The sequence below is a fragment of the Pristiophorus japonicus genome, chromosome 4 (genome assembly GCF_044704955.1).
Source record: "Pristiophorus japonicus isolate sPriJap1 chromosome 4, sPriJap1.hap1, whole genome shotgun sequence".
NCBI lineage: Eukaryota > Metazoa > Chordata > Chondrichthyes > Pristiophoridae > Pristiophorus > Pristiophorus japonicus.
Genome location: NC_091980.1, coordinates 248,182,480 through 248,206,273, shown reverse-complemented (window position 1 = coordinate 248,206,273; position 23,794 = coordinate 248,182,480). Strand labels below are relative to the sequence as shown.

At 47.4% G+C, this 23,794-nt stretch overlaps 1 protein-coding gene across 1 annotated transcript in view; it reads right to left on the bottom strand.

Moving 5' to 3' along the window:
- LOC139262757 (kinesin-like protein KIF28) overlaps nt 1–23,794 on the bottom strand; it is a 118,330-nt gene that overhangs the window by 19,069 nt on the left and 75,467 nt on the right. The window contains exons 10-14 of the mRNA XM_070877909.1: nt 11,998–12,174; nt 11,153–11,327; nt 8,425–8,548; nt 7,276–7,423; nt 2,975–3,091 (exon numbers count right to left, since the gene is read on the bottom strand). Coding sequence (XP_070734010.1) covers nt 2,975–3,091; nt 7,276–7,423; nt 8,425–8,548; nt 11,153–11,327; nt 11,998–12,174 — 741 coding nt within the window. The remainder of the gene's footprint in view (nt 1–2,974; nt 3,092–7,275; nt 7,424–8,424; nt 8,549–11,152; nt 11,328–11,997; nt 12,175–23,794) is intronic.

The window sequence follows — 23,794 nt, the reverse complement described above, 5'->3', positions numbered from 1 at the left end:
GTGGGAGAGAAGAGTGAGAGGGGGGGAGAGAAGGGTGAGAGGGGAGGGGGAGAGAAGGGTGAGAGGGGAGGGGGAGAGAAGGGTGAGAGGGCAGAGGGGGAGAGAAGGGAGGGAGCGAACGGGGGGAGGGGAGGGGAGGGGGGAGAGGAGGGGAGGGAGGGAGGGAGGGAGGGGCTGCAGAGAAGGGAGGGAGCGGAGGGGCTGGTGCGAAGGGAGGGGAGGGGTGGGAGGGAAGGGAGGGAGAGGAGGGGGAGAGAAGGGAGGGGGGAGAGATGGGAGGGGGGAAGAGAAGGGAGCGGGGGATAGAGGGAGAGAAAGAAAGAAAGGAGAGGGAGGCTGAACGGGCTGGGCCCAGGCGGGCCCAAGACTTTGGGCTTGGATTTACCAGATTGACAGGTAGGTGGCGTCGGGTCCGGGAGGTCGGGAGCGCGGGTCGGTGGGGTGGGGTGGTGGGTCGGGAGCGGTGGCCGAGGGGGGGAGGTTTGGGAACGGAGGTCGGGGGGGGTTGGGAGCGGAGGTCGGGGGTGGGGGGTTGGGAGTGGGAGCGGAGGTGTGGAGGGGGGTAGTTGGGAGTGGAGGTTGGGAGCGGAAGTCGGTGGGAAGGGTGGAAGCGGAGGTCGGGGCGTGGGGGGCGGTCCGGTCCGGGGGCGGGGTTGGGGGAGGGAGTCAAGTCGGGTCGGGTCCGGTCGGGAGGAAGCAGGAGCTGGGCGTGGGAGGCAGCCTTATCCATGCAGCCTTATCCACGCAGCCCCAGTGAGGCCATTTGGCCAGGGCGAGGGGCTGCGTACTTCAGGCCCCTCCCACACAGTTTTGGGTGCTTGGAGCTACTGCACATGCGCGCCCACTGTAGCGCGCATGTGCAGAGGTCCCGGCACTGTTTTCAGCGCAGGGACCTGGCTCCACCTCCCCACAGCTCGTGCTGCGCTGTGCCGCGCCGCGCCAAGTTCCAGAGGACCTGCAGGGAGCCGGAGAGTAGGTAAGTTTTTTTTTGGCGCACTTTGTGGCCCGAACGTCCAGGTCGGGGCTGCGCCGTTCTAGGCGCGGCCCGAAACTTGAGCCCATTATGAGGGAGAAGGTCAATATTGAACTGGACAGACTCTAGCGTGAAGGGATCGTGATGGGGTACTGAAGTTGAATGTTCAGCCATGAACTCATTGAATGGCGGTGCAGGCTAGAAGGGCCGAATGGCCTACTCCTGCACCTATTTTCTATGTTTCTATATCACCGGTCGAATTTAATGAATGGGCCAGCCCCATTGTTCCTGTGCTGAAAAGTGATGGCACAGTCAGAATCTGTGGAGACTTCAAGGCTATGATCAACGGTTTCGAAACAAGATCAGTACCCGTTATTGAAGGCTGATGACTTGTTTGCGATGCTAGCCGAAGGGACGTCGTTCACAAAACTGGACTTGACGTCGGCCTATATGACGCAGGAGTTGGTCGAGACGTCGAAGAGACTTACGTGCATTAACATGCACAAAGGACTGTTTAGTTACCACAGGTGTCTGTTTGGAATTCGCTCGGCTGCAGCAATATTCCAGAGGAATATGGAAAGTCTACTGAAGTCTGTTCCCAAAACCATCGTGTTCCAAGGTGACATCTTGATCACCGGTCGTGATTCCAAGGAACATCTGAATAACCTGGAAGAGGTTCTACTGCATTTGGACAGAGTGGGACTCAGACTTAAACGCTCGAAGTGCATCTTCATGGCACCGGAGGTAGAATTCCTTGGGAGGAAAATCGCCACTGATGGCATCAGATCTACTGATGTGAAAACCAAAGCCATCAAGAATGCACCCAAACCGCAGAACATGACGGAGCTGTGTTCATTCCTGAGCCTACTCAACTACTTTGGTAACTTCCTACCTAAATTGAATACCTTACTTGAACCACTGCACATGCTATTGAGAAAAGGCAACAACTGTGTGTGGGGCGCATTGCAAGTCAGAGCTTTTGAGAAAGCCACCAATCTGCTTTGCTTGAACAAGCTGCTGGTACATGATGACCCACGTAAATGTTTAGTTTTGGCCTGTGATGCATCATCATATGGAATTGGTTGCGTGTTACAACAAGCCAATGAGTCGGGGAAACTTCAACCTGTCGCGTATGCATCCAAAAGTTTGTCTAAAGCAGAAAGAGCCTACAGTATGGAAGAAAAAGAAGCTTTAGTGGTGTGTACGGTGTTAAAAAGATGCATCAATACCTGTTCGGTCTGAGGTTCGAATTAGAAACCGATCACAAGCCGCTAATTTTGTTGTTTTCCTAGAGCAAAGATATCAATACCAACGCTTCATCCCGCATCCAAATTTGGACGCTGACATTATCTGCCTATGATTATGTCCTGGCACAGAGAATTGTGCCAATGCTTTGAGCCGGTTGCCGTTGCCCACACCAGAGGTGGAAATGCCATAACCGGCAGATTTAATGTTAATCATGGATGCTTTTGAGAGTGAAGGTACCCCTGTCACAGCTCAGCAAGTTAAGACCTGGACCAGCAAGGACCTGATATTATCGGTGGTAAAGCGTTGCATCCTCAAAGGGGATCGGTCTGCCATACCTAAGCAAATGTGTGAGGAGGCCAAGCCATACATTCGTCGCAAGGATGAACTGTCTATTCAAGCAGATTGCATATTGTGGGGCAATCGTGTTGTAATGCCTAAGAAAGAGAGAGAGAAATTTGTGTGTGAGTTACACAGCACACGTCCTGGTATAGTGATGATGAAGGCCATCGTCAGGTCTCACGTACGGTGGCCAGGAATTGATTCTGAGCTGGAAGCATGCGTGCATCAGTGCAACACCTGCATGCAGCTCAGCAGAGCACCAGCGGAATCACCACTGAATCTGTGGTCATGGCCATCCAAACCTTGGTCCAGGATCCATGTAGATTTTGCAGGTCCCTTCCTGGGCAAGATGTTTTTGGTGGTGGTGGATGCTTATTTGAAGTGGATAGAATGCATAATCATGTCATACAATACGTCCACAGCAACCATAGAGAATCTCAATGTCATGTTCGTGACACATGGTCAGCCTGACATAGTGGTGAGCGAAAATGGGACGTGCTTCACCGTCAGGCATTTCAGGAGTTTGTAAAACTGAACGGCATAAAACATGTAAGGTTAGCACCGTTCAAGCCTGCATCCAATGTTCAAACAGAACGTGCAGTACAAATTATCAAGCAAAGCACGAGGAGAGTAACCCAAGGGTCACTGCAGACCCGCTTGTCTTGCACACTGCTGAGTTACAGGACAAGACCCCACACACTCACAGGGGTCTCACCTGCTGAACTCATGATGAAAAGTGGTCTTAAGACCAAGTTATCTCTTGTACACCTGGATTTAAGTAATCATGTTGAATACAGAAGACAGAGTCAACAAGGGTACCACGATCACACAACTGTGTCATGCAAGATTTCTGTTAATGATCCCGTATATGTGTTGAATTATGGTCAGGGTCCCAAATGGATCGCTGGTATGGTCATGGCCAAGGAAGGTAATCGATTATTTGTTATTAAGCTCAAGAATGGGCAAACTTGCAGGAAACACATGGATCAAACAAAGCTGAGGCACACAGATGAGCCAGAGCAGTTGGACGATATAAAAACCGTCTAGCAGCCTTCAGTGGACTCGAGGGTCATCAGTGAACCTGGAATTTCCATCACAGACTTGTTCAATAAAAATGGACTTGCAATTCCTGACATGGCCACTGCCATCCCCAACAAGTCAGCCATCCAGCCACAACAGATTCCGCACACTCACCTAAGGCCGGAATTGAACTGAGACGGTCAAACCGGGAGCGTAAAGCACCAGACCATCTCAACCTGTGAAAGACTGTGATAAGATCTCAGAAGGGAGTATTGGCATGTGTGTACATGCCTTGCTGTTTGTAGCCACCAGATGGTGTCATTGTTGGAGGCCACTGAGCAGCACGGACATGGTGCTGCTCGGGTATAAAAGTCAGGCCTTTCGGGAGTAAATAAAGCACCGGCAAGGTTGTACTTTGCTTAGTTAAACAGCACTCAGTTTGAACCTTTTATTGCATACATAACACAAACGTCCCGCTACTGCTTCCTTAATAATGGACTCCAGCATTTTCCCAACGATAGATGTTAGGCTAACTGGTCTATAGTTTCCTGTTTTTTGTCTGCCACCTTTTTTAAATAGGGGTGTTACATTTGTGGTTTACCAATCTGCTGGGACCGCCCCTGAATCCAGGGGCATTATTATCCCCAGAGTATGAAGAGGAAGAAATGGACAGGATTCCTACTCTGGATCACTACCCAGTGACTCTGATTTGCATATTAAAAGGGCCTACTGCCGGGAAGAGGTGGACACTTTGGTCAACCAGCAGAAAGCCTCTTTAAAATGGTGGCAGCTGCAGCATCAACGTTAACAGGGCGATAATTCTCCTGACCCCATATTGATGTCATTACCCTTCATTGACAATGTTTTGGTCACATTAAAATTCGTGCCCCATGAAGTACATAGGACCCCGAGTGCCATTTTAGGACAGAATTGAGTCTCTGCCGTGTACTCTCTAAACAGCTTCACTGATGTTACAGCAGAAGAAGCCCCCCCCAAAAAAATAAGGGTCCAATAATTTTGGGGGGACAGTAGAAGCAGGAGTTCTCCTCCAGGCTCCAGAACTATAATCTGGGCTTGCCCCTCCCTATCTCTGCAATCTCCTCCAGTGCCACAACACCGCACCCCCGCCCCGAGATATCTGTGCTCCTCTAATTCTGCCCTCTTGAGCATTCCTGATTATAATCACTCAACCATTGGTGGCCATGCCTTCTGTTGCCTGGGCCCTAAGCTCTGGAATTCCCTGCCTAAACCTCTCTGCCTCTCTACCTCTCTATCCTCCTTTAAGACGCTCCTTAAAACTGACCTCTTTGACCAAGCTTTTGGTCATCTGCCGTAATTTCTCCTTATGTGGCTCGGTGTCAATTTTTTTATCTTATAATACTGCAGTGAAGCACTTTGGGACATTTTACGACATTAAAGGTGCTGTATAAATACAAGTTTTTGTTGTTGCCACTGCTCCAGGCACCCCTCCCTCTGCCCCTCCACGATTATAGCCATTTCCCCAGGACTTGCCTTGTTGTTGACTCAAATCCAGCAAGCTGGATTGGGATGCCTGTTTGATAGTTCGATTTAAATGTGGCCTGTGCCACAAAATGGCTCTGGGCTCTTCACCCCCGGCATTGGGGGCGGGGGGGAAAACCGGCAACCTAAAAGTTAAAATGAGCAGCACTATTGTGGATAGTAGCACTTTGACACTGTGCTGGGATTAACATGACCATGTAATGATTGTCATGGTGGAGAGTATTAGCAGATCTTTATTCAGCCTTTGACACAAAAATCCAAGAGGAAAATTAAAGTTACCACTTTTTAAGATCACATTTCTGCTATAGTCGCAACATATTAGTAGAAGCTGTTTAATCAAGGATAATCATCATCATCATAGGCAGTCCCTCAGAATCGAGGAAGACTTGCTTCCACTCTTAGCATGAGTCCTTAGGTGACTGTACAGTCCAATACGAGAGCCACAGTCTCTGTCACAGGTGGGACAGATAGTCGTCGAGGGAAGAGGTGGGTGGGACAGTTTTGCAGCACGCTCTTTCTGCTGCCTACGCTTGATTTCTGCATGCTCTCTGCCCGCCTTTGGCTCGTTTGCTGTGAAGGTGTTCCGAGTAGAGCACTTGCTTTGGAAACATAGAAAATAGGTGCAGGAGTAGGCCATTCGGCCCTTCGAGCCTGCACCACCATTCAATAAGATCATGGCTGATCATTCACCTCAGTACCCCTTTCCTGCTTTCTCTCCATACCCCTTGATTCCTTTAGCCAAGGGCCATATCTAACTCCCTCTTGAATATATCTAACAAACTGGCCTCAACAACTTTCTGCGGTAGGGAATTCCACAGGTTAACAACTCTGGGAGTCTTGTGTCTGGCATGCGAACTATGTGGCCTGCTTAGCGGAGCTGATCAAGTGTGGTCAGTGCTTCAGTGCTGGAGATTTGGCCTGGACGAGGACGCTAACGTTGGTGTGTCTGTCCTCCCAGGGGATTTGTAGGATCTTGCGGAGACATCGTTGGTGGTATTTCTCCAGCGACTTGAGCTGTCTACTGTACATGGTCCATGCTTTTGAGCTATACAGGAGGGCGGGTATTACTACAGCCCTGTAGACCATGAGCTTGGTGGCAGTTTTGAGGGCCTGGTCTTCAAACACCATTTTCCTCAGGTGGCTGAAGTCTGCACTGGCGCATTGGAGGTGGTGTTGGATCTCGTCGTCAATGCCTGCTCTTGTTGATAGGAGGCTCCCGAGATAAGGGAAGTGGTCCACATTGTCCAGGGCTGCGCTGTGGATCTTGATTTCTGGGGGGCAGTGCTGTGCGGCGAGGACAGGCTGGTGGAGGACCTTTGTCTTACTGATGTTTAGCGTAAGGCCCATGCTTTCGTATGCTTCAGTAAATACGTCGACTATGTCCTGGAGTTCAGCCTCTGTATGTGCGCAGACGCAAACGTCATCTGTGTCGTCAAGGATAATATGAAAGCAGTGACAGTCCATTCATGAATACTTGGTAATATAATGACAGTTAGTAACGGAAGTACTATTTTGGAGGTACAGCTTGTATCTACTTATTCCCCTTCCCCACTCCATTCACCGCTTAACCTCTCTCTGTCATGGCTGCTCACCTCCACCAATACATGTTACAGCTGGGAAGACAAGTGCATGGGCTGTGGAATCTTACAAGGCAGCTGACACTAGTCTGTTCCGTGACTCATGTGATAGGAAGCGAACTTACTGAGAGACGGGCTAGTCAGTGGTGTCAGGGCAATTGTCCCTTGTTGGCAGATTCAAGTGTCGTCACCATTTGCATTGGCGCCTGTAACCACAAACTGTGAAGTGGAAGTTTGTAATCGTTCCGGAATTCATAGCGACATCAGAAGTCAGCACCTGCGTTCTTCTTCAGATAGCACTTGTCATTTCAGTCGCTCACCTGCAGACACCTCATTTGATAGATAACTAGATGCTGCTTGAATATACTTGTGGGTGAATCTCATTTAAAGAAATAAGGAACTGGATTTATTTGACTGCAATAAAACAAATGAACCCGTAGATTGTAACTAGCCGGTTACTAATTTTTGTTTTGCTTGTCATGATGAAGAACAGGATTGTACAGATGTAACAATAACCTTTGCTTCTGCCCTTTAAGAGCTAGCAAAATATATATAAGGAAAATATTAATTCACTATTAGACTTAAAATGGAACATACCTAGATTCACCTGTCCAAATCCTTCGATAGATGCCAGTTCGGAAGCAAAAAATTCATAATTGTATTTATGTATTTTATCTTTGGCACTGCGTTCATGTGGGAAACCCACATACAAGTAGAATGAACTGGATCCGATTATAACTCTGTCCTGCCAAGGGAGAAAACAGTTGTCACTATCATAATTAACTGTACACCACAGCACGGCATGATCTTCATGAAATTTATTTCTGATTTACTGTGTAACTATATCATTTTTTAAATATCAATCATGATACAGTCTGTATATTTGAAAATTTAGAAATCTTTCATCAAGTGTTAGCGATATTCAGCATTCCATGTCTGTGAGGTTAATGGGAAGCTATTACGGAAGATTGAAGCTAAAATTTTGGGTGACATTTCTTTGATCAATGGTTGCACAATTTATCTGAGCTTTGAGTTAACCAGCATCATTTAGCATTCTTACACTTACAGTTAATGCCAGTCATCACTATAACTGTGTCTAGTCGAGTGTTGAAGTGCCCAAGACTGTACAAGCAACATGTCCAAGCCACAGTGTCAGCTGTGGTTCAGTGAGTAGCACTCTGAGTCAGAAAGTTGTGGGGTCCCACTCCAGAGACTTAAGCACAATAATCTAAGCTGACACTCCAGTGCAGTACTGAAGAAATGCTGCACTGTCAGAGGTGCTGTCTTTCAGATGCGATATTAAATCGAGGATGTCACCAAGTTACATCTGCTCTCTTAAGTTGTTGTAAAAGATCGTGTGCCACTATTCAAATAAGAGTAGGGGAGTTTTCCCCGGTGTTCTGGCCAATGTCTATCCCTCAATCAGCATCACTAAAACAGATTATCTGGTCATTATCACATTGCTGTTAGTGGGAGCTTGCTGTGCACAAATTGGCTGCCACGTTTCCAATATTACAACAGTGACTACACTCCAAAAGTATTTCATTGGCTGTAAAGAGCTTTGGGATGTCGTGAAAGGCGCTATATAAATGCAAGTCTTTCTTGATTGCAGCATAAAGCTGCCAGCCCACCATAGACACAGTAAAAATAAGCTATGTCTCAACTTTACATTATGTCAGTGAAGTTGTGCAAATACATCTTACAGATATAAATTCATGCAAGTGGACATGTGTTTGTTATGCTTACCAGATGTAGCAGCTGATATTTTGTTAGAAGAGGTACTCCATTGATTATCACCCTGGCCTTGTTTAGGGGCTCTAGTACCACTTTGTGGTCACAAACAGTAAGCACTGCATGCTTGTCCAGAATCCTAAAAATGCAAAATATGAAGTGTAAGGCATACCCAATCTGAGATTAGCACACTTCAAATGTTTAATTTTAATACTGTTTACCACATTAAATCAAATAATCATAGAATGGTAACAACATAGAAAGAGGCCACTTGGCCGTTGAGCCCATGCCGGGCCTCTGCACGAGCACTTCAGCTAGTCCCATTCCCCGCCTTTCCCCGTCCTTTCGCTCCGTAGCCCTGCAATTTATTTTTCTTCAGGTACTTATCCAATTCCCTTTTGAAAGTCATAATTGATTCTGCCTCCACCACCCTTTCAGGCAGTGCATTCCAGATCCTAACCACTCGCTGCGTAAAAAAGATTTTCCTTTGGTTCTTCTGCCAATCACCTTAAATAAGAACATAAGAAATAGGAGCAGGAGTAGGCCATACGGCCCCTCGAGCCTGCTCCGCCATTCAATAAGATCATGGCTGATCTGATCATGGACTCAGCTCCACTTCCCCGCCTGCTCCCCATAACCCCTTATCGTTTAAGAAACTGCCTATTTCTGTCTTAAATTCATTCAATGTCCCAGCTTCCACAGCTCTCTAAGGCAGTGAATCCCACTGATTTTCAACCCTCAGAGAAGAAATGACTCCTCATCTCAGTTTTAAATGGGCGGCCCCTTATTCTAAGATCATGCCCTCTAGTTCTAGTCTCTCCCATCAGTGGAAACATCCTCTCTGCATCCACCTTGTCAAGCCCCCTCATAATCTTATATGTTTCGATAAGATCACCTCTCATTCTTCTGAATTCCAATGAGTAGAGGCTCAACCTACTCGACCTTTCCTCATGTCAACCCCCTCATCCTCGGAATCAACCTAGTGAACCTTCTCTGAACTGCCTCCAAAGCAAGTATTTCCTTTCATAAATATGGAAACTAAAACTGCACGCAGTATTCCAGGTGTGGCCTCACCAATACCTTATATAGCTGTAGCAAGACTTCCCTGCTTTTGTACTCCATCCCCTTTGCAATAAAGGCTAAGATACCGTTGGCCTTCCTGATCACTTGCTGTACCTGCATACTATCCTTTTGCATTTCATGCACAAGCACCCCCAGATCTCACTGTACTGCGGCACTTTGTAATCTTTCTCCATTTAAATAATAACTTGCTCTTTGACTTTTTTCTGCCAAAGTGCACGACCTCACACTTTCCAATTTTTGCCCACTCACTTAGCTTATCTATGTTCTTTTGCAGATTTTTTGTGTCCTCCTTACACATTGCTTTTCCTCCCATCTTTGTATCGTCAGCAAACTTGGCTACGTTATACTCAGTCCCTTCTTCCAAGTCATTAATATAGATTGTAAATAGTTGAGGTCCCAGCACTGATCCCTGCGGCACCCCACTAGTTACTGGTTGCCAACCAGTGAATGAACCATTTATCCTGACTCTCTGTTTTCTGTTAGTTAGCCAATCCTCTATCCATGCTAATATATTACCCCCAACCCCATGAACTTTTATCTTGTGCAGTAACCTTTTATGTGGCACCTTGTCAAATGCCTTCTGGATGTCCAAATACATCACATGCACCGTTTCCCCTTTATCCACCCTGTTCTGTGTCTTCTGGTTCTCAGCCCTTCTGCCAATGGGAACAGTTTCTCTTCATCTACTCTGTCTAAACCACTCATGATTTTGAACACCTATGTGATAGACTGAGACATTTTCTGGCACCGTATCATGTCTTATCGTTTCCCACCACTGGGTGGCGGTCTTTCAGATTCGGGTCAGAGTGAAGCCAGACAGAGTGAAGAAGCCAGCCAGCCATTTTGTTGTGAAATCTTTAACTTATTGTTAGTTAGGAATTAGACCTCTGTTTTGTGACCCCTCCAGAATCAGTTATGTAAGTAACTTCTCTTTATTGCTGCTTTATTCAATCATTCTGGGATTGTTGTATTGTTCCTTTTTGATGTACTGTAAGAAATCTCGAGTCTATCTTTTTGTTTTTATTTCACAGCCACACATACATTTATTAAAGGATTTGGATTCTGAAGCTCTGATCTTTAGCCATATATATTGGTGTTGTAGTTGACACCAGCTGGGGAAATAAGAATTATCGCTTGCCACAAGCTACATTCTTACAGAACCCAGTACAATTAAATAACTTTGACGAACCGACTTAAAAATTACCCCCGAGTAATTGTCCAGTGGTCACCACACAGAAAGATTATCATGTCAGGTGTCCCTGATACCACACTGATCTCCCTTCATGGTGAAACTCAACACCCAGAGCTCGGTGAGATCTCTCCCAGTACTACAGACCCTTCGAGTCGACCACACTGAGAGAGACATCCCACATTGAAAGCTCTCAACAATGATGTAGAAGCAGGGAAATGAAAACTACATCGACACTGGGGGAAAACCGAACAAATTCTCGAAAACCTACAAGGTGCACCGGATGACGAAACCACTCTTCAAATGGAATTGACTGAAGCTCACTCTGCACTCCGGACATACACTGAGCTATGGTCTGTGCTCAAGGATCTCTACACCCAAGATAAAATGGGAACATTCAAGGAAGATGCCCAACAAACTAAATCAACCTTTCTAGAAAACTGCCGTCTTGCGAACAGCACTCTCGATCACGCGACGGAGCGGCTCTGCTCCTTGGCCCTAGAATCACACTCAAGCGTCAGCAGATGGTCGGCAAGGAGCTGAAGATCATGGTCCTCAGTTCTGAGTGCCTGGGTCAAAACTCTAGTCAATGCTGCTGCTGCAGCCGAGAACACAGCCTTTGAGGAGGCCATAGCGAGAGGATCAGCTGAAGAGGCGACAAGGGCAAAAGTGGAAGCTGAGGAAAACGAGCTCCGGCCGAGGCAGAGCTCCAAATACTTTGTGGTGGCCAAACCGCCGCCATAGAGAGAGCAAGGTTAGATGCAATACTGCAAGCCGAGCATCAACAGATAGCTTGGCCCTGAACGTCACCAGAACAGACCTCCAATGACTCGCAGTCTGAGACTTCACCGACATGTCAGCTAGGTCTGCCCCAGTAAACCACCTTCGGGCAGCAGCCCCGATGTTTCGGCCATCCGTAACAGAACAAACAGCTGTCCCAGCACCCATTGGCGCGGCACCGAACGAGTCAAACTCCACGCCTCCCGGAGCGAACGAGTCAAACTCCTCGCCTCCCGACATGGCAACCAACAAGAAGGATCCATTCCTCAATCTGACGAGAGAAATTTCCGACAATCTCGCTCGTCAGCGTCAGCCTGTACATGAGCCTGATGTCTATGATAGGGACCCTATCATGTTTCAGCCATGTTACGCATTCGAAACCATGGTAGACCAGGCCCACACCCCAGCCATGCAGAAGCTTACATTTCTCACCAAATTTACAAAAGGGAAGATCAAGATACTGGTAGACAGGTTCCGGCCTACCAAGAAGCATGGAAGGAACTCAAAGAGAGATTCGGCAACTGGACAAAAATCACAGCATCCGTCCTTGAAAAACTTGACAGCTTTTCTAAGTTCAAAGCAGATGAAAGCTGCCAATTTCTCGAACTTGCAGATTTGTGCCTGGACATTGCAGCACAGATGGACGACTTGCCCGACTTGACGGTGCTTAATTACTCTCACTATCTTCACCCAATCCTTGACAAACTTCCTACCTACATACATAACGAGGAGGAGGCATGTATCAGAGAATAAAACAGATAACGGCAGTTACCCTCCTTTCGCCATGCTGGCTAGATTCCTGAGAGATGAACCCAGACTGCACAATGACCCCGACCTTTACCCATCAAGCCAGGTCCATCATCCAATCTCTGAGAGGACAGGAAGAAACAGAAGTCCCAGCTCTTCTCTTCGTGTCTTGGCAACATCTACACCTACGAAGTCAGCGTCCATGCTGCAAGCCTCAGAGATATGCCTCTACCATCACAGTGCGCCACCATCTGTTGGAATGCACTGCCTTCAGCCAAAAGCCCATTCAAGAGCGAAGAGAATTCTGCAAAGCCAAGGGCCTGTGTTTCAGGTGTGGTAACAACCACAGAATACAAGCCTATGAGACCAAGGCACAGAGCATGCCTCCTTCCTGCACATGATGCTGAGACAGAATAGTGGGGAGACTCACAACGAGAAGCCAATGGACGACCACTAGGTTCTTGGAGGCCAACGCAAAGTGCACCAGATACCTTGATGGCTTGATCTTGTTCTATGCAAAATCTACCACAGAGATCGTCCCTCGAAACGTATCCTTGGCTACGTAGTGCTGGACCGCCAGTCTAAAGCCTGCTTTGGAGACCCTGAGACCTCCCAGATCCAGTTTTCCCAGTTAAGCTTTCCACCTGTGGTGGAGACAGAATCACGGCAGAAGGGAGATGAGCAAGCGGTCTGATCATAGATGCAGCAGATGGAAAATGCCCACCCTCATCAAGAATCCCCTGGAGACAGAAGCAAGATCCCGCGTCCCGATTTCAGTGGTGAAAACGATACCCGGGCCGAGAAAAGATGCAAATATCATCCTCCTCATTGGAAGAAATTGCCCTGAACCCCTCAAGGTCAGGGAGTCTCGCAACGAGTCGAGAAGAACACCGTGGGCACAACATACCGACCTCGGCTGGACAGCCTCCGGACAGGTTTGGATGAGCTGTGCAAATGAGAAAGTCCATGCCTCTGTCAACTGTACTATCCTTCAGCTACAACCAGACAACCCAGGGGCCAACAAGAAGCACATTTATGTGAAAGGACCTCTCTCCACACCCTGCGGAGATGAAACGATGAACGAATCATGGAAAGAAACTCCCGAAGATAGCCTGAAGGCCATGTCCATCCAAGACCAACACTTCATCGAGATCTTGAGAGAAGGTGCTCACACCAACTCGGAAACTGGAGTTCCCTTTACCCCTCAACAACAACCAGCTGACCCTTCCAACAATGAATCTCAGGCACTCACTCCTGCCATGTTCTTAACTATGAAAACTCAGCCCCTCCAGGCATTGGCCGGCAACCTCATGCAGGAAGATCTGTATGGACGACGACATTGGCAATAGGCCCAATGTCTAGCAGATCAATTCTGGATTCGATGGCAGAAGAAGTACTTTCAGAGCTGGGAGCCTTGACAGAAGTTTAACGAGACTAAGCCTGACGTTTGCCGGAGATCTCATTTTCCTCCGGCAGAAGGAAGTCCCCGGAATGACTGGCCACTTGCACGTGTCACAAAGTCCTACCCCAGCGATGATGGGAGAGTACACAAGGTGGATGTTATGGTCTGCAACGATGGCACGCGTCGCAACTACTTGAGACCGATATCGGAACTTGTACTTGTGCAGACGGCACCCGCCTCAAAGCCATTCCCATGAACGAGTGGGAGCTGAGCTCTAACTATAATAGTTCGGCTAATTAGTAAAAATTCAATGCTTGTTATTTTTAGATGTGATGGACGGAGGCATTTTCTGACACCTCAGAGACTCCGTATCATGTCTTGCCGTTTCACGCCACTGGGTGGCGCCCATTCAGATTCGGATCAGAGTGAAGCCATACAGAGTGAAGAAGCCAGCCAGCATGGCAGTCATCCATTTTGTTGTGAAATCTTTAACTTATTGTTCGTTAGGAATTAGACCTCTGTTTATGTGACCCCTCCAGAACCACAGTTATGTAAGTAACTTCTCTTTATTGCTGCTTTATCCAATCGTTCTGGGATTATTGTATTGTTCCCTTTGATGTACTGTAAGAAATCTCGAGTCTGTCTTTTTGTTTATATTTTACAGCCACACATACATTTATTAAAGGATTTGGATACTGAAGCTCTGAGCTTTAGTCATATTTCTTGTAGTTGATGCTAGCTGGGGAAATAAGAGTTATCACTTGCCACAAGCTACAACTTACAGAACCCAGTACAACCTCTATCAAATCTCTTTTCAACCTTCTCTGCTCTAAAGAGAACAACACCAACTTCTCCAGTCTATCCCATCATCATCGAAATGAGGATGACTTGCTTCCACGCCAGAAAAGGATGAGTTCACAGGTGTTTTGAATGAAGGATCCGACTTACATCCTCAAAGGTGGAAGATGCCTGTGCATGGATTTTTTTAACATGTGGTGGCCATTGCACACCACCCACCACACGGGTTTGACAGAGCTAGGTCTTGGTCCAGTGGCAAGGATTACCCAAGATGACTGGAGACCAGCTCTGCTGCACGGACCTAGTGCACACACATAGTCATTGAAGGTTGGCATTCAGGTACAGCAGGCGGTTAAGAAAGCAAATGTCATGTTGGCCTTCATAGCTCGGGGATTTGAGTACAGGGGCAGGGAGGTGTTGCTACAGTTGTACAGGGCCTTGGTGAGGCCACACCTGGAGTATTGTGTACAGTTTTGGTCTCCTAACTTGAGGAAGGACATTCTTGCTATTGAGGGAGTGCAGCGAAGATTCACCAGACTGATTCCCGGGATGGCGGGACTGACATATCAAGAAAGACTGGATCAACTGGGCTTGTATTCACTGGGGTTCAGAAGAATGAGAGGGGATCTCATAGAAATGTTTAAAATTCTGACGGGTTTAGACAGGTTAGATGCAGGAAGAATATTCCCAATGTTGGGGAAGTCCAGAACCAGGGGTCACAGTCTAAGGATAAGGGGTAAGCCATTTAGGACCGAGATGAGGAGAAACTTCTTCACCCAGAGAGTGGTGAACCTGTGGAATTCTCTACCACAGAAAGTTGTTGAGGCCAATTCACTAAATATATTCAAAAAGGAGTTAGATGTAGTCCTTACTACTCGGGGGATCAAGGGGTATGGCGAGAAAGCAGGAATGGGGTACTGAAGTTGCATGTTCAGCCATGAACTCATTGAATGGCGGTACAGGCTCAAAGGGCCGAATGGCCTACTCCTGCACCTATTTTCTATGTTTCTATATCGCACTGTGGGCTGGCCCATGCTCCCCATGGGCCCCTGGCTACAAACTCATGCCTCCCCTGGGCCCCGATCACATCCCTCCACAATCTCTTGCCGCTCCTTTGCCCGACCTCATCGCTCCTGCTGTATCTGCCCACTCTCCAATCACCGACCTGGACTTCGCTGCCGTCGCCCTCCTGCACCAGCTCGCGCAGTTCCCTGGAGCGACCTGCCTCCATGTTGCTCCCGGGCAGCTCATCTCCGCTCCTTTTATGGCCCCGACCCGCCACTGGTGTTCTCACACAGATCGGGGCCTCCACGCTGCTCCATGTCTATCCCCTTTGTTATGTTCAGAGTAACTCCACAAGACTGCATGTTGTAAGCTCAAACTGTTGTGACCTTGGTCTCTGTAATGTAACTCCAGAGTGAGGAAGCAGCATGGTAGACTGCCTTTTATACCTGCTTGCCCAGGGTGTGCAGGTGACCCTTGGTCTCCCACAGGTACGCCCCCTAGTGGCAAGTCTTGTACATTGGCAATGTTTACATACATAACATCATTCCCTTCCAAAGTCTTATTAATAAGTTGAAGCGATCCGGGGCTCTGCGTTCTCTGAGTTGAAGTCCTGGCATAGGTGAGTCGGTCAGATCATTGCTGCACTGTAGTGTGGCTGGTCTGATCGGATTGTCGGCATGGTGGGTTCATCCTCGTGGTTGATCGCGAGGTCGATTGCTGGTTGGGTGTGTGTGGGTGGATCATTGAAACATAGAAACATAGAAAATAGGTGCAGGAGTAGGCCTTTCGGCCCTTCGGGCCTGCACCACCATTCAATATGATCATGGCTAATCATGCAACTTCAGTATCCCATTCCCGCTTTCTCTCCATACCCCTTGATCCCTTTAGCTGTAAATGCCACATCTAGCTCCCTTTTCAATATTTCTAATGAACTGGCCTCAACAACTTTCTGTGGTAGAGAATTCCACAGGTTCACAATTCTCTGAGTGAAGAAGTTTCTCCTCATCTCGGTCCTCAATGGCTTACCCCTTATCCTTAGACTGTGACCCCTGGTTCTGGACTTCCCCAACATTTTTCCTGCATTTAACTTGTTCAATCCTGTCATAATTTTATATGTTTCTATGAGATCTCCTCTCATTCTTCTAAATTCCAGTGAATATAACCTAGTCGATCCAGTCTTTCTTCATATGTCAGTCCTGCCATCCCGGGAATCAGCCTGGTGAACCTTCGCTGCACTCCCTCAATAGCAAGAATGTCCTTTCTCAGATTAGGAGACAAAACTGCATACAATACTCAAGGTGTGGTCTCACCAAGGCCCTGTACAACTGCAGTAAGACCTCCTTGCTCCTATACTCAAATCCCTTCGTTATGAAAGCCAACATACCATTAGCTTTCTTTACTGCCTGCTGTACCTGCATGCCTACCTTCAGTGACTGATGTACCATGACACCCAGGTCTCGTTGCACTTTCCCTTTTAATAATCTATCACCATTCAGATAATAATCTGCCTTCCTGCTTTTGCCACCAAAGTGGATAACCTCACATTTATCCACATTATACTGCATCTGCCATGCATTTGCCCATTCACCGAACCTGTCCAAGTCACCCTGCAGCCTCCTAGCATCCTCCTCGCAGCTCGCACTGCCATCCAGCTTAGTGTCATCTGAAAACTTGGAGATATTATATTCAAATCCTTCATCTTGATGGTAATGACCTCTTCAAACTGTTCTCGGTTGTCAGTGAACCGCAGTTTGGTCTGATCCAAATGCTTTCTGCACGTTTGTCTATGCAAAAGTTTGACAACAAACACTCTTTTCCCTTCCTTGGCTAAGACAGTGCCAGCAACCCATTTGGGACCATGCCCGTTATTAAGAACAAACACATGGTCATTAACCTCAATGTCACGTGATACAGCCGTGCGATGGTGGTACATGTTATACTGGTGACGCTGGGTTTCTGCATGATCATTAAGATCTGGGTGGAGTAAGGAGAGCCTGGTTTTGAGTGCTCTCTTCATTAGCAATTCTGCAGGGGGAACCCCAATAAGCGAGTGGGGTCGCGTGCGGTAGCTGAGCAGAATCTAAAATAACCGGGTCTGCAGGGAACTGTCCGTCACACATTTAAGCTCTGCTTGATGGTTTGGACTGCCCGTTCCGCTTGACCATTGGATGTGGGCTTAAACCGTGCGGAGCTGACATGCTTGATGCCATTGCGGGTCATGAACTCGTTGAATTCTGAGCTGGTGAAACATGGTCCATTGTCACTAACAAAGATGTCGGGCAAACCAAGGGTGGCGAACATGGCCCGGAGGCTATCAATGGTGGCAGTGGACGTACATGACGACATTATTATACATTCAATCCATTTAGAGTAAGTGTCCACTGCTACTAGGAAAGTCTTTCCTAGAAAAGGGCCAGCGAAACCTACGTGGAACCTGGACCACGGTTTGGAGGGCCATGACCACAGACTCAGTGGGGCCTCCCTTGGTGCATTGATCAATTGTGAGCAAGTGTTACATTGATGTACGCCTGACTCCAATTCCAATCAATGCTGGGCCACCAAACGTGCGACCTGGCAATAGCCTTCATCATGACTATGCCTGGGTGGGTACTGTGAAGATCGCATATAAACGTTTCCCTGCCTTTTTTTGGCAAAACAACACAATTCCCCCATAAGAGACAGTCCAAATGGATGGACATTTCATCCTTGCATCGGTGGAACGGCTTAATTTCGTCTTGCATTTCCCCGGGAACCGCCGACCAGCTCCCATTAAGGATGTAGCTTTTTACTAGTGATAGCATAGGGTCCTGGCTAGTCCAGGTCCTGATCTGGCAAGCCATGATGGGTGAACCCTCGCTCTCAAAAGCATTAATTACAAGAAGCAAGTCTGCGGGTTGCACCATTTCCACCCCGGTGGTGGCAATAGTAACCAACTGAGGGCATCAGCACAGTTCACAGTGCCTGGTCTGTAGCGGATTACATAGTGATACGCAGATAACGTTAGTGCCCATCTTTGGATGCGGGATGAAGCATTGCTGTTAAATACTTTTGCTTTCTGAGAACAGCGAAATGAGTGGCTTGTGGTCGGTTTCAAGTTTGAACCGGAGTCCACATAGGTATTGGTGCATTTTCTTAACCCCGTATACGCATGCTAATGCTTCTTTCTCAACCATACTGTAGGCTCTTTCAGCCTTAGATAAGCTTCTGGACGCATATGCAAGCGGTTGCAGTTTGCCTGACACATTGGCTTGCTGTAAGACACAACCGACCCCGTATGAAGATGCATCACAAGCTAGTACTAAACGTTTACGCGGGTCATACAATACAAGTAACTTGTTAGAACGTAGCAGGTTTCTGGTCTTGTTAAAGGCTGTGTCTTGAGATTTACCCCAAATCCAGTCATCACCCTTGCATAGCAATAAATGCAATAGTTGCAGCAAAGTGCTCAACCCCAGTAGAAAGTTACCAAAATAGTTGAGTCCCAGGAACGAATGCAGCTCCATCACATTCTGTGGTCTGGGTGCATTCTTAATGGCCTCCGTCTTGGAGTCCGTGAGTCTGATGCCGTCCGCCGCAATCTTTCTCCCCAGAAATTCGACCTCTGGCGCCAGGAAAACACACTTGAAGCGTTTCAGCCTGAGTCCCACTCTGTCCAGTCGCTTGAGAACCTCTTCCAGGTTGTGCAAGTTTTCAGTGGTGTTGCGGCCAGTGATCAAGATGTCATCTTGAAACACCACGGTGCACGGAACCAATTTCAGCAGACTCTCCATGTTCCTCTGGAAGATGGCCCCAGCCGAGCGAATCCCAAAGGGGCATCTGTGGTATATGAACAGTCCTTTGTGCGCGTTGATGCACGTCAATTTTTTCAAAGGTTCAGCCAGCTCCTGTGTCATGTAAGCAGAGGTTAGATCCAGCTTGGTGAATGACTTCCCCGCTGCTAGCATTGCGAACAGGTCATCCATTTTGGGTAGTGGGTGCTGGTCCTGTAACGAGACTCGGTTGATCGTTAACTTGTAGTCCCCGCAGATTCTGACCGTCCCATCGCTTTTCAACACCGGAACAATTGGATTGGCCCAGTTGTTGAACTCAACTGGCAATATGATCTCCTCTCGTTGAAATCTGTCCAGCTCGATCTCGACTTTCTCTCGCATCATGTATGGAAACGCTCGGGCCTTGTGATGAACGGACCATGCATCAGGGACTAGATGGATCTGCACTTTGGCGCCTGTGAAGTTGCCGATGCCTGGCTTGAATAACGACGGGAATTTGTTTAGCACTTGGGCGCACGAGGCGTCATCCACCAAAGACAGTGCTATGATGTCATCCCAGTTCCATTGGATCTTTCCTCGTCAGCTTCTGCCGAACAGTGTTGGGCCATCGCCTGGTACAATCTATAGTGGTAAATCATGCACAGCTCCATCGTACGATACCTTCACTGCCGCACTGCCAATGACTGGTATGACCTCTTTGGTGTAAGTGCGCAACTAAGTGTGGATCGTGCTTAGTTTTGGCCTTTGTGCCTTGTTGTCCCAGTTTCTCAAAAGCCTTCTGGCTCATAATTGACTGACTCATCCCCGTGTCCAGTTCCATGGAAACTGGAATGCCATTTATTTTTACTTTTAACATTATCGGAGGACTTTTGGTGGTGAAGGTGTGTACCCCATACACTTCCTCTTTAGCCTCGGGTTGAGTTGCCTTTCTTACTCGTTCAGCGTGATCTGCGTCGGATCGGTCATCTTCTGCCGACTCTGCCACGTGGTGAGTCGCAGCATGTCTGCACATTCGCTGGAGGTGCCCCATTGTTCCACAGCTCTTGCACACGTAGTGCTTGAATCGACATTGATGGGCTCGATGATTACCCCCGCAGCGCCAACATGGTGTTAATGGATTCGCATTCACGCCCCACGTCGGACTCTGAGTCATCCTAGATCTGGCCTCTGCGGGTGTATAGGCCCTGCTATGTACAGTTCTGCCTGCTGAAGGCATTATTTTATGCATAGTACTTGCCGGTGAGTTTCAATGCTGCAATGATATCTGTTTAGTGTTATCGTTCGTGGACATAAAAGCCTGGGCTATCATAATGGCCTTGCTCAGATCGAGGGATTCGGCAGACAGCAGTTTGCGAAGAATGATCTCGTGGCCGATTCCAAGCATGAAAAAGTCCCGCAACACTTCCCCCAAAAATCCAGCAAATATGCACAGTCCCGCAAGGCGTCTTAGGTCAGCGACATAGCTCGCCACGTCCCGGCCCTCGGAGCGATGGGGCATATAAAAGCGATACCTGGCCATCAAGATTCTTCGGCTTGAGGTGTTCCCAAACCAGCGTGCACAACTCTGCATATGTCTTCTCTGTTGGTTTCATCAGTGCTAGCAGATTTTTGATGAGGCCATATGTCATGGACCCGCAAACGGTAAGGAGAATTGCCCTGTGTTTGACCGTGGTTTCTTCATTTTCCAGCTCATTGGCCATGAAGTACTGATCAAGACACTCAATAAAGGCATCCCAATCATCACCCTCAACAAATCTCTCAAGAATACCAAAGGCAGCCATAACTGCGTGAAAGTTCGTGATCTGTTAATCGTCACCAATTGTTATGTTCAGAATAATTCCACAAGACTGTATATTGTAAGCTCCAATTGTTGTGACCTTGGTCTCTTTAATGTAACTCCAGAGTGAGGAAGCAGCATGGTAGACTGCTTTTTATACCTACTTGCCCAGGGTGTGTAGATGACCCTTGGGTTTCCCATAGGCACGCCCCCTGGCGACAAGTCTTACACATTAGTAATGTTTACATACATAACATATCCATGTAACTGAAGTACCTCATCCTTGGAACCATTCTTGTAAATCTTTTCTGCACCTTCTCTAAGGCTTCACATCCTTCCTAAAGTGCGGTGCCCAGAAATGGACATAATACTCCAGTTAAGGATAAACTAATGTTTTATAATGATTCATCATAACTTCCTTGCTTTTGTATTCTATATCTCTCTTTATGAAGCCCAGGATCCCATATGTTTTATTAACCGCTTTCTCAACCTGCCCGGCCACCTTCAATGATTTGTGCTCCTTTTTGGTCCGTAATAGGTCCCACCCTTCCTCTTACTACCCGTTTATTATTTCTATGCCTATAAAAGACTTTTGGATTCACTTTTATGTTAGTATTATTAGATATTTCCAAATTTTCCGTTTGAATGTATACCCGTTATCTTTCAAACGTTGACACCATGGCCTTGCAACCTGGACGGGATCGGTCCAAGTCAGCATGGATTTATGAAAGGGAAATCCTGCTTGACAAATCTTCTAGAATTTTTTGAGGATGTAACTAATAGAGTGGACAAGGGAGAACCAGTACATGTGGTACATTTGGACTTTCAAAAGGCTTTTGACAAGGTCCCACACAAGAGATTAGTGTGCAAAATTAAAGCACATGGTATTGGGGGTAATGTACTGACGTGGATAGAGAACTGGTTGGCAGACAAGAAGCAGAGAGTCGGGATAAACGGATCCTTTTCAGAATGGCAGGCAGTGGCTAGTGGGGTGCCACAAGGCTCAGTGCTGGGACCCCAGCTCTTTACAATATACATTAATGATTTGGATGAGGGAATTGAGTGTAATATCTCCAAGTTTGCAGATGACACTAATCTGGGTGGCGGTGTGAGCTGTGAGGAGGACGCCAAAAGGCTGCAGGGTGACTTGGACAGGTTAGGTGAGTGGGCAAACACGTGGCAGTATAATGTGGCTAAATGTGAGGTTATCCACTTTGGTGGCAAAAACACGAAGGCAGAATATTATCTGAATGGTGGCAGATTAGGAAAAGGGGAGGTGCAACGAGACCTGGGTGTCATGGTACATCAGTCATTGAAAGTTGGCATGCAGGTACAACAGGCGATGAAGAAGGCAAATGGTATGTTGGCCTTCATAGCTAGGGGATTTGAGTATAGGAGCAGGGAGGTCTTACTGCAGTTGTACAGGGCCTTAGTGAGATCTCACCTGGAATATTGTGTTCAGTTTTGGTCTCCTAATCTGAGGAAGGACGTTCTTGCTATTGAGGGAGTGCAGTGAAGGTTCACCAGACTGATTCCCGGGATGGCAGGACTGACATATGAGGAGAGACTGAATCGACTGTGCCTGTATTCACTGGAGTTTAGAAGTTTGAGGGGGGATCTCATAGAAACATAAAATTCTGACAGGATTGGACATGTTAGATGCAGGAAGAATGTTCCCGATGTTGAGGAAGTCCAGAACCAGGGGACACAATCTTAGGATAAGGGGTAAGCCATTTAGGACTGAGACGAGGAGAAATTTCTTCACTCAGAGTTGTTAACCTGTGGAATTCCCTACCGCAGGGAATTGTTGATGCCAGTTCATTGGATATATTCAAGAGGGAGTTAGATATGGTCCTTGGCTAAAGAGATCAAGGGGTATGGAGAGAAAGCAGGAAAGGGGTACTGAGGTGAATGATCAGCCATGATCTTATTGAATGGTGGTGCAGGCTCGAAGGGCCGAAGGGCCTACTCCTGCACCTATTTTCTATGTTTCTATGTTTCTAATTATTTATCTTTGATGGTGAGATTGCTTTAAAGATCCCTAACCCTGGGCAACCACAGTGCCCACGTGAAACAGTCAGAAAGCCTTCTACCCAAATAAATCAGGCTCCTAATGATGTAGTTAGGACCCTGATGGCAATCTTAAGGGAGAGTTGGGTGGAGTGTGCGATGACCACTCTGCCCATGTGTACTGGATTTGAGGGACTACCAATGGCCGCTCAGGAAATGGCCTAGGCTCGCATACTCAGCCTCACTTTCCCCCTTCGCAGGACCTACCTTCAGTTGCCACTGGCAGCCCAGCTGGCCGACATTCCTGTGGTCCAAAACAGGTGAGCCGCCTCGGGGCACCCGTTTGGCATCCACAGCTTGTCATCCACAGCTTCTCAGTTAGATTCAAATGAGGCGCAGGCTTCAAAATGGTGGCTACCTCTCCGGCAGAACAGATGGCTGGCCAGTACGCTCCACAAGTTAAGTCGAACCATCGGAGTCTTTCAATAGACTTTTGAATTGTTCTAAACTTCAATTTTCCTTGTTACACATGAGAGCAATGGAAGATAACTCAATCCCTAGTTTTCACTTACCCAAGTCCTTTCAAAACAATGTCCTGCTCCAACCCATCGGTTCGTCCAATTGCAGAAATGCCTGAAATAGTAAAATAAGTTTCTGGCTGCACCACGCAGTAATTGTAATTATAGAACACCTGCTCATTCTAGGTTCCTGCATGGTGCACAGCAAGAAGTCAGTTTATTCATTTGCAAATGAGAGTTGGGGCTTCAGTCAGTGATATCAGCCACAGGGAATACATGCAGAAATCTTCCTGAGTACTAAGTACT